The 11,340-nt window shown below is 41.0% G+C and overlaps 1 protein-coding gene across 1 annotated transcript; it reads left to right on the top strand.

Moving 5' to 3' along the window:
* Positions 1-2,475: 2,475 nt before the first annotated feature.
* On the top strand, positions 2,476-8,306 carry LOC122978977 (deleted in malignant brain tumors 1 protein-like). Its single transcript, XM_044346104.1, has 11 exons — positions 2,476-2,495; positions 2,654-2,742; positions 3,012-3,449; positions 3,674-3,988; positions 4,216-4,653; positions 4,878-5,192; positions 5,419-5,856; positions 6,081-6,395; positions 6,623-7,060; positions 7,279-7,593; positions 7,818-8,306. Exons 2-11 carry the CDS (start codon positions 2,667-2,669, stop codon positions 8,135-8,137), a joined length of 3,408 nt encoding a protein of 1,135 aa, XP_044202039.1. The 5' UTR covers positions 2,476-2,495; positions 2,654-2,666; the 3' UTR covers positions 8,138-8,306.
* Positions 8,307-11,340: the final 3,034 nt, after the last annotated feature.

Below are 11,340 nucleotides of genomic sequence, written 5' to 3'. Positions count from 1 at the left end.
AATTAGCATCATTGCGATCATTCTCGTCTTCAGAGACTTCAACGTCAGGTTCTTCAAGTGTTTCTCTACACTGCTCTTGAGAGAAAATACCTGGTTTGAAATCATGTTAAGTATGAGGAGTATGTTTCCTGTGTTTGTGTGTCACAAAAGTCCCCTATACATTTGTTTGGTGATCACACCCTGCAAAGACACACCTTATAGTCTCATTATTTTTCAGATGATGACCTTTGTGTTCAAAATAATCCTTTTCAGTAGGGAATACAGATCCTTGACATAATTGGCAGGTGAATGGAAGAATCACTTCTGGTAGCGACTGAGCTTCCGCATGGTATCTCGACAAATGAGAGTAGAGGGCAGTCCAGCTTTTAAAAGAGCATGGGCAGTCTACATGTATACAGGGTAAGGCATGACTGTGTCCAAAAGTTCCATGATGCAGTCAGTAATGCTTTAAAATATCACTTTTTGTAGGGACAACATTGGTACATAATTTACACGGCCATCGCATGCGTAATTGAAGAAATAGAAAAGAGTATGATTACCTCCAGCCTGTTTGATACATGCCTTATGACAGCCGTTAAGATTAGAATTTATATAGAGAAGATTTGATGGTCTTCTGAAGAAGAAATTAAAATGACAAAATAGTTCAGTGATGTTAATGGTATGAGTCAAGAACATTTTTAATTTCAATTTAACTTTTTGTCACTTGAACACATAATTTAAAATGTTATTAAGAAAGTATTACACGTTATGTTAGTATTAGAGTATTAGGTTAGATAAAGTCACACAGAAAAATACACACAACAAATGATTTAATTATTCATTTAATTTTGCAATATACACCTTATACACTGGAATGTGAAAGAACATGAATGTGAAAGTGAGAAGTATAAGAAAAGTGTTGAATATGCTTTGTAGCATACTTTCAGTAATAGGCACACAAGTGCATACAGACTCTTATCGGCATAATATGTTGTAAAAATCATATTAGCACACTTTTCTTATAATGGAACAAAGCACTGAGTCAACTATTAACCTTGGATGATAAAACGTGAGAAGGAAGTGAGTTCTGAAATATAATATGAAAGAATTCACAGGGAGGGGCACAATGACTCTGGTAAATAATGATAAGAAGAGACATAAATATTATAAAAACACAATAAATGTAGGGGAAAAGGAAAGGTTTATGTGTTGTTTGTTTGTTCCCTGCAGTATGGCTGTAACCAAGTTGCTCCTATAGTTTAAAAAAAACTGTTTTAATCATAAAAACAAACTTTTTCAAAGCCAGACTGTTAATACATAATGCAGTAACATAAGATTGTGTCCAAAACGCACATCCAACAATTTTCAAACCCAGAGAAATCCGTTATTTTAATCAACTTACTGTCATTTGGTCACCTGTCGATAGTGTCATACCCCCTCTACCAAAGAGTATACACGCACAAGATGATAATCATCTTGTGTGCATGTGTCGATGTTGTGGTTGTCCACCACAATGGCATCTCCTGAAGAGGATAGGCATACAAGATAATACATTGGTGTTGTGGTTGCATAATTTCAATGACCAGTTACGTTTGAATATCCAATCACGCCAATCACAACAAATCATTAGGTAGAGACAAACGTGTTTTGCCACTGTTAGCTAGCTAGCTTTATCTGTGGATTGTGCTTCAGACAACGTGGCTCTATCCACTGTGTTGGAAAATGAACTGATGGAACTATCAGCAGACAGCAGCCTGAAGCTTCAGCTCACATGAGTTGACTTTACTTCATTCTGGATACTGGCTGCCAGGCAATATCCCTCTCTGTCAAAAAGGGCAATCATATTTCTGTTGCTTTTCATCACCACCTATTTATGTGAGTCAGGGGTTTCCATTGCCACTGACTGTCACAAAATCAAAGGCAAGGAAGAAATTAAAAGCAACTTGGAATGCTACTCTGCATGTCAGCCTCTCACTCATCCCACCACAACTTGATCTCATTATCTCCCAGAAGCAAGCACCATTTATTTTGGTCATAACAGCTGACAGTGGCATAACACATATTTACAGCCCAATTTTTTGTCATGTTGTGTTTTTTTTGTCATTTATATGGGAAGGTGGTCCTCGAAAGTTTTTTAACAATCAGAAGTGGGCCTTAAAGGCACAGTGTGTAGAATTTAGTGGCATCTAGCGGAACAGAAATGGAATATAATATTCATAACCTGAATATAAGAATCATCATGTTTTCCAAGGTGTGTGCATCCTCCTGTTTCTGTCCATCTGTTGTAAACTCTTGTGGTTTGAAAGGTGTACAATACATGTATGTTTTTGATTAATAAGTAACTGTGTTGATATGATATGAGTCATTGCTGTCAGTGACCCATTTAAGTGCTTCACCAATGAGTGGTAGGTGTGGTCCTTTGAGCACTAACACAGGCCTATAAATTCTCACAGTCTCACTCACTGGGAGATTTACACTTTCAACTTTTTCCTGGATTCCCACACAGTCTGTCCAAGGTATGTTCAAACACTGGCAAAGTAATGAATTTTATGCACAGCAGCATAATTTGAAAATATAGATTTAAGATGTACATTTGTGTTGAATTTTCACCAAGTCGGCATATTGTGCAGTTTTCTGGGGTTTATCAAGACATCTTTGTTGTCTTTTTTAACAGGTTTGTGTCCTGGATGTTGTCCATAATGGGGGTGCCTGGGGGTTTATTATTGATCCTAATTTTGCAGATTATTACAGGAAGCACTTCAGGTAAACCATCTGACATCTTGGGTTACACATTATGACACATATTTACTGTGTAAAAATTCTAGATGACTTGAACATAATTTCACATATGTTATAATATATATATTATGACATATATATTAATATTGATTTTTCTATATATTATTTTGAAAACGTATTTCATCAACATCTTTACACTGATAGAAGATATTCAATTTTCTCAATGAAGACACCACTGTCCACTTGTTCTTAAATGAACCATTTATGAACAAAATGTTTTTCATCGTTAACAGAGGTTAACAGAACAGAAGATGCAGTTACTTTAACCACACCTGATCCAAGACCACAAAACTCCAACATCGCTCAGGTGACATCTGACATCATGGACGTAACAACAGCAGGTAACAGCACAGCAGTTGAGGGGCAGGTCCGCCTGGCTGATGGAAACAGTTCCTGCTCTGGTAGAGTCGAGATCTTCCACCGAGGACAGTGGGGCACAGTGTGTGATGATTTCTGGGACCTGACTGATGCTCAGTTGGTGTGCAGACAGTTGGGCTGTGGCAGGGTCCTGTCAGCACCACAAAGTGCACACTTTGGACAGGGCAGAGGGCCTATTTGGTTGGATGATGTCATGTGCACAGGCAGTGAATCAGAGCTCAGTGAGTGCGGACACCAAGGGATTGGATCTCACAACTGTAGACACCATGAGGATGCTGGTGTAGTCTGTGAAGGTAAACACAAATTTGAGCAGCTAAAGTCAATGAAATCTCTCTGTGTAACAGCCTGTCTATGGTATTATATTTAGGATTTTAGTCACCATCTGTTACAGAAATATGATATATGTGATTTACACTTTACTTTTATTTTATTTATTCTATTTTTGGTTTCTCACAGATATCATTGTTTTCATGAAGTCCATCTTTCAACACTATTATGTTGTATGCTTCTCTGTTAGCTGGTTCACCAGTGAGGCTGGTCAACTCTGACAACCGCTGCTCTGGCAGAGTGGAGGTCTACCATGAAGGACAGTGGGGGACAGTGTGTGACGATGCCTGGGACGTGAACGACGCCAATGTGGTGTGCAGACAGCTGGGCTGTGGCGAGGCTCTTTCAGCTCTACAAAGTGCAGCTTTTGGACAGGGCAGTGGACCCATCTGGTTGGATGATGTCAGCTGTTCAGGAAATGAACCATCGATAACAGACTGCAGACATCAAGGATTTGGGGTCCACAACTGCCGTCACGTTGAAGATGCCAGTGTTGTTTGTGAAGGTAAATGTTTATTGTTCACATTAAACAGGAAATTCCCTCATCAATAAGTTTCACTTTTTACCACACAAAATATATTTTGCTTTGTAGCAAAATAAGTCAACACTTGGTGCCCAGTGATAAACCAATCATGTTGACCTATGATAACAACATGGGGGCTTTTGCTTATTAATGCTGATAACAGTGCAGGCTGTTGTTCTCTTGTGAGTTCACAGACACTTTTCTTTTAGTTCAACCAGAACTCAACAGCACAGATTTACCAACCACACCTGATCCAAGACCACAAGAGTCCACCATTGCTCAGGTGACATCTGACATCACGGACGTAACAACAGCAGGTAACAGCACAGCAGTTGAGGGGCAGGTCCGCCTGGCTGATGGAAACAGCTCCTGCTCTGGTAGAGTAGAGATCTTCCACCGAGGACAGTGGGGCACAGTGTGTGACGATGCCTGGGACCTGACTGATGCTCAGGTGGTGTGCAGACAGCTGGGCTGTGGCAGGGTCCTGTCAGCACCACAAAGTGCACGCTTTGGACAGGGCAGAGGGCCTATTTGGTTGGATGATGTCATGTGTACAGGCAGCGAATCAGAGCTCAGTGAGTGCGGACACCAAGGGATTGGATCTCACAACTGTAGACACCATGAGGATGCTGGTGTAGTCTGTGAAGGTAAACACAAATTTGAGCAGCTAAAGTCAATGAAATCTCTCTGTGTAACAGCCTGTCTATGGTATTATATTTGGGATTTTAGTCACCATCTGTTACAGAAATATGATATTTGTGATTTACACTTTACTTTTATTTTATTTATTCTATTTTTGGTTTCTCACAGATATTATTGTTTTCATGAAGTCCATCTTTCAACACTATTATGTTGTATGCTTTTCTGTTAGCTGGTTCACCAGTGAGGCTGGTCAACTCTGACAACCGCTGCTCTGGCAGAGTGGAGGTCTACCATGAAGGAAAGTGGGGGACAGTGTGTGATGATGCCTGGGACGTGAACGACGCCAATGTGGTGTGCAGACAGTTGGGCTGTGGCGAGGCTCTTTCAGCTCTACAAAGTGCAGCTTTTGGACAGGGCAGTGGACCCATCTGGTTGGATGATGTCAGCTGTTCAGGAAATGAACCATCGATAACAGACTGCAGACATCAAGGATTTGGGGTCCACAACTGCCGTCACATTGAAGATGCCAGTGTTGTTTGTGAAGGTAAATGTTTATTGTTCACATTAAACAGGAAATTTCCTCATCAATAAGTTTCACTTTTTACCACACAAAATATATTTTGCTTTGTAGCAAAATAAGTCAACACTTGGTGCCCAGTGATAAACCAATCATGTTGACCTATGATAACGACAGGGGGCTTTTGCTTATTAATGCTGATAACAGTGCAGGCTGTAGTTGTCTTGTGAGTTCACAGAGACTTTTCTTTTAGTTCAACCAGAACTCAACAGCACAGATTTACCAACCACACCTGATCCAAGACCACAAGAGTCCACCATTGCTCAGGTGACATCTGGCATCATGGACGTAACAACAGCAGGTAACAGCACAGCAGTTGAGGGGCAGGTCCGCCTGGCTGATGGAAACAGCTCCTGCTCTGGTAGAGTAGAGATCTTCCACCGAGGACAGTGGGGCACAGTGTGTGACGATGCCTGGGACCTGACTGATGCTCAGGTGGTGTGCAGACAGTTGGGCTGTGGCAGGGTCCTGTCAGCACCACAAAGTGCACGCTTTGGACAGGGCAGAGGGCCTATTTGGTTGGATGATGTCATGTGCACAGGCAGCGAATCAGAACTCAGTGAGTGCAGACACCAAGGGATTGGATCTCACAACTGTAGACACCATGAGGATGCTGGTGTGGTCTGTGAAGGTAAACACAAATTTGAGCAGCTAAAGTCAATGAAATCTCTCTGTGTAACAGCCTGTCTATGGTATTATATTTGGGATTTTAGTCACCATCTGTTACAGAAATATGATATATGTGATTTACACTTTACTTTTATTTTATTTATTCAATTTTTGGTTTCTCACAGATATCATTGTTTTCATGAAGTCCATCTTTTAACACTATTATGTTGTATGCTTTTCTGTTAGCTGGTTCACCAGTGAGGCTGGTCAACTCTGACAACCGCTGCTCTGGCAGAGTGGAGGTCTACCATGAAGGAAAGTGGGGGACAGTGTGTGACGATGCCTGGGACGTGAACAACGCCAATGTGGTGTGCAGACAGCTGGGCTGTGGCGAGGCTTTTTCAGCTCTACAAAGTGCAGCTTTTGGACAGGGCAGTGGACCCATCTGGTTGGATGATGTCAGCTGTTCAGGAAATGAACCATCGATAACAGACTGCAGACATCAAGGATTTGGGGTCCACAACTGCCGTCACATTGAAGATGTCAGTGTTGTTTGTGAAGGTAAATGTTTATTGTTCACATTAAACAGGAAATTTCCTCATCAGTAAGTTTCACTTTTTACCACACAAAATATATTTTGCTTTGTAGCAAAATAAGTCAACACTTGGTGCCCAGTGATAAACCAATCATGTTGTCCTATGATAAAGACAGGGGGCTTTTTCCTTATTAATGCTGATAACAGTGCAGGCTGTAGTTGTCTTGTGAGTTCACAGAGACTTTTCTTTTAGTTCAACCAGAACTCAACAGCACAGATTTACCAACCACACCTGATCCAAGACCACAAAGCTCCACCATCGCTCAGGTGACATCTGACATCACAGACATAACAACAGCAGGTAGCAGTCCAGCAGTTGAGGGGCAGGTCCGCCTGGCTGATGGAAACAGCTCCTGCTCTGGTAGAGTAGAGATCTTCCACCGAGGACAGTGGGGCACAGTGTGTGACAATGCCTGGGACCTGACTGATGCTCAAGTGGTGTGCAGACAGTTGGGCTGTGGCAGGGTCCTGTCAGCACCACAAAATGCACGCTTTGGACAGGGCGAAGGGCCTATTTGGTTGGATGATGTCATGTGCACAGGCAGCGAATCAGAACTCAGTGAGTGCGGACACCAAGGGATTGGATCTCACAACTGTGGACACCATGAGGATGCTGGTGTGGTCTGTGAAGGTAAACACAAATGAGGAGCTAAAACCAATGAAATCTCACTGTGTAACAGCCTGTCTATGGTATTATATTTAGGATTTTAGTCACCATCTGTTACAGAAATAGGATATATGTGATTTACACTTCACTTTTATTTTATTTATTCTATTTTTGTTTTCTCACAGATATCATTGTTTGAAGTCCATAGTTCAACACTATTATGTTGTATGCTTTTCTGTTAGCTCGTTCAACAGTGAGGCTGGTCAACTCTGACAACCGCTGCTCTGGCAGAGTGGAGGTCTACCATGAAGGACAGTGGGGGACAGTGTGTGATGATGCCTGGGACCTGAACGACGCCAATGTGGTGTGCAGACAGCTGGGCTGTGGCGAGGCTCTTTCAGCTCTACAAAGTGCAACTTTTGGACAGGGCAGTGGACCCATCTGGTTGGATGATGTCAGCTGTTCAGGAAATGAACCATCGATAACAGACTGCAGACATCAAGGATTTGGGGTCCACAACTGCGGTCATGGTGAACATGCTGGTGTGGTCTGTGAAGGTAAACACAAATTTGAGCATCTAAAGTTAATGAAATCTCAGTGTGTAACAGCCTGTCTATGGTGTTATATTTAGGATTTTAGTCACCATCTGATACAGAAATATGAAGTATGTGATTTACACAACACTTTTATTTTATTTATTCTACTTTTAGTCTCTCAAAGATGTTGTTGTTTTCATGAAGTCCATCTTTCAACAATATTATGTTGTATGCTTTTCTGTTAGCTGGTTCAGTGAGGCTGGTCAACTCTGACAACCGCTGCTCTGGCAGAGTGGAGGTCTTACATAATGGACAGTGGGGGACAGTTTGTGATGATTTCTGGGACCTGAATGACGCCAATGTGGTGTGCAGACAGCTGGGCTGTGGCAGGGCTCGTTCAGCACTACATAATGCAGCTTTTGGACAGGGCAGAGGAGCCATCTGGTTGGATGATGTCAGCTGTTCAGGAAATGAACCATGGATAACAGATTGCAGACATCGAGGATTTGGGGTCCACTACTGCAGTCACAGTGAAGATGCTGCTGTGGTCTGTGAACCCAATTGAAAAAATAATTAAATTAAGTGTATTTAAAATGCACTGAAATATTGCAAAGTATGTTTCAAATACATTTATATAAATGTGCACTCATTTTAAATAGATTGAAAGTATATTAATTTTATGCTATCATGAAATACTCAATAGTATATTTTCACCACACTTAATTAAAAATTGAAATATAGTCTACTTTTATACTATCATGAAATATTCAAAAGTATGATGACTGCATCATGTGACCTACATCTGGATGTCTCTGCCACCTTCCACCTTTAAATTTGAAAAACTGCCACCGTACCAATACAAAAATACCACATTGTGGGAAAATAGTGTGCATTTGGATGCTGCAAGTATTGTTTATTTTGTTTACTCTAATTTCCAAAGAAAGAAAAAATACTTGTTTATGTTAAGCAATAGTTCTTTCATTTGTAAACTTTGAATGTTTATTTGTAACTGCATTTTACACAATAAAACTGATGTCACAGTATTCATTGAAATCTATTATTCATAAATGTTGGACTCAATTCAATGTATTTTAACAGCATTGGTACAGTGTACTTGTAGTATATAGAGAATTAAACAAAAAAATTAACAATTATTTGTATTTGTATTCTAATAAAAGTGAAAAGAAGCTTAAAAAAAGAATGGGATCCCCACACCAGGTCTTGAATTGGAGTCTCCCAGATCATAGACAACTGCACTGACTACTGAGCTAAAACTTTACTCAATGACTCATTGCACACAGACCTCTACCTATCTATACACCAGTAATACAGAGACAGCACACCATGTAACATGTAGTAGAACTTCATAGGTGATTCTTGCTTTGCACTTTTCATTTATTGCCTATTTTTTTACAACCTAACTTTGTGGAAAGGAGAAGGGGAACAACAGGTTATGGAGAGTCCCTTGGGACTTACCCCTGATGGATGTAACAGTGGAGCAGAGGAGAGAGACTGAGATAACAATGTAACTGGTATTTAACAGGTTTTTTTTTTCTTCCCAAAAACAAATATTTTTTAAAATATTTGAATGAAACTAATATTGGTATAAAACCCACTATTTGTGCTTTGCTGAATAAAGTATTTGTATTCGCGCACACCCCTAATCCCTTGCTTGATTCCAGCCAGGGACCTTTGTTGCATGTCATACCCTCTCTACTCTTGTTTCCTGTCTGCCTTATCCCCTATCCAATAAAGGCAAAACTGACAAAAAAAGATTTACGGTGGCTAAGTGGTTAGCACTGTTGCCTCACAGCAAGAAGGTCATGGATTTCAACTCCAGCTGTCCCTGGTCCTTTGTGTGTAGCGTTGCATGTTCTTCCCATGTTTGCTGGACTGCCTTACCACCTGGCTCAAGGCTGGCAACAAGAAGGGAGGCCACACACAGACATATCAGTCAAAAGTAATTTATTTAACTCAAAGAAATAATATACCAACTAACTGGTGGGGTGTGTAAGTCGGAGAAACATCAGTAGTGTTTGTAATGTAGGGATGAATGAAAATGTGGTGTAAAGGGTGTTGGATGGTGCAACAAACCAAACAAAAGAAAAAGGCTGAGGCCCCTGCAGTAGGCTCGGCTGAGAGAGAGAGAGCGAGACTCCCAGAAGGGCAGTCCTTTTATGCCTTCTGAGAAGCCCAACCCAGATGGGCAGGTACGAGGCAAACCTCCCAACTCCACCTGCTAGCTGACTCCCAGTATCTAAAAAAATGGGAGTAAAGTAAGGCACACAATCAGGTAAGTGAATGAGGAGATGAAACAGGAGAACAGGAAAGAAGCTGACTGGCTGGGGAAAACACTGGGAAAGGGCAGGGCTAACGAGGCTGAATGCAGGGCAGGTGTGGAAGGAAAAGCAGGCTGAGTAAAACAAGAGAAAACACAAAAGGCAATAGCTTCTCTGAGCTGAGGACAAATCAAAAACAGAACTTCATCCATAAGTTAAATAAAAGTTTATAAGATGATCATGCACAATCGTCTTCATATATAAACTGTCATTCATCAAACTGTTTCAGAATTACATAAATATAACTTAAATAGGTGCACACTGAGAAAACACAGCAAATAAAGTATTACATTGCCAACCAAGGAACCTTTACCATAACGATTAGAAACATACATTCCTGTTGACATAAACATGAACCAATAAATCTGTCAAGCGCAGTGGCCTGCATATTAAGGCTGCATGTAACAACTTAAACTGGACTGAAGGACAACTGTTGCCCTGAGTTACAGTTCACTTTTGCACTTAGTTTCTACGAGGGTCAATGAAACATGCAACAGTATATCAAGTGGTCCTTAAATACAATTTGCAACCTCTCTTATCTGTCCTTCCCAAGGTATCTCGTGGACTGGTGGTGGGGCATAGAGCCAGACTGTGACAGAACAATGACAGCTGGTTTCTTTTTTCTGTAAACCTAAGTGCATGTCTATAAAACCTGCTCCAACATATCATCATACTCTCTGTTGTTATGTATATGTTATTCAGGGTTAAACCCAGACAGCTAGCATAGTGCTAGCTACTATGGTCATCACAATTTAGAAGTGAAATCCTAAATTAACATTAGCTGGTTGGAGATGAAGCAGGAGGTGAACTGCTACAAAAGTGTGTAGAGTCATTGCAGCATGAAGAAGATAACGTTACTTAACATTTTTTTGTAGTGTGAATTTTTGCACTGCAGTTGTTTTTTTTATACATCTTGTGATGTATATGGACACATAGTCAGTGATGTAAGCCGGGGGTCTTTTCAACAGGTTTTTCAATATCAGACACCATCACCCAGGCAATCAAACCAGGATTGATCACTTTGTGTTCAATTAGCATGTGTGGTTCATAGGTCTTGATTCACAGACATCTGCCATCTTGATGCCTTTCTGTGGCATTTTTGATGTTCCTGAAGGCTCCTTTCCTATGCAGTCCTTTGATTTTGAAGAATTAGAGGAGAAACCTCTACATTGCAGGTGTGTAAGGGTGTCATCAGGCATTGAGCAATGATACTGAAGAAGATATTGCCTTCAATTCAAGTGAGATGGCTCTGAAGTGCTCAATGTTGCTTGTATTCTCCTCATTTTCAGAGATTCTCTGCAAACCTCCACTGCTGAGCTACCGTCTTCTCTTCGCTTTCAAATCACCTTGAGGATCCTCCATAATCACCGCAAGACCTGGGGCACCTCTTGGAGACCTTGTGAAGTTTTTCTAGTAGCTCTGATGACCA

The sequence above is a fragment of the Thunnus albacares genome, chromosome 3, assembly GCF_914725855.1.
Source record: "Thunnus albacares chromosome 3, fThuAlb1.1, whole genome shotgun sequence".
In the NCBI taxonomy this organism is placed as follows: domain Eukaryota; kingdom Metazoa; phylum Chordata; class Actinopteri; order Scombriformes; family Scombridae; genus Thunnus; species Thunnus albacares.
The sequence above is the reverse complement of the archived record's forward strand: the minus strand, read 5'-3'. Positions and strand labels throughout refer to the sequence as shown.

Excerpts from the sequence above, each read along its gene's own strand:
- LOC122978977 (XM_044346104.1), top strand. The coding sequence starts at position 2,667 with ATGTTGTCCATAATGGGGGTGCCTGGGGGTTTATTATTGATCCTAATT. Across the intron at positions 2,743-3,011 it reads TATTACAGGAAGCACTTCAG|AGGTTAACAGAACAGAAGAT; the intron begins GTAAACCATCTG and ends CATCGTTAACAG. Across the intron at positions 3,989-4,215 it reads TGCCAGTGTTGTTTGTGAAG|TTCAACCAGAACTCAACAGC; the intron begins GTAAATGTTTAT and ends CTTTTCTTTTAG.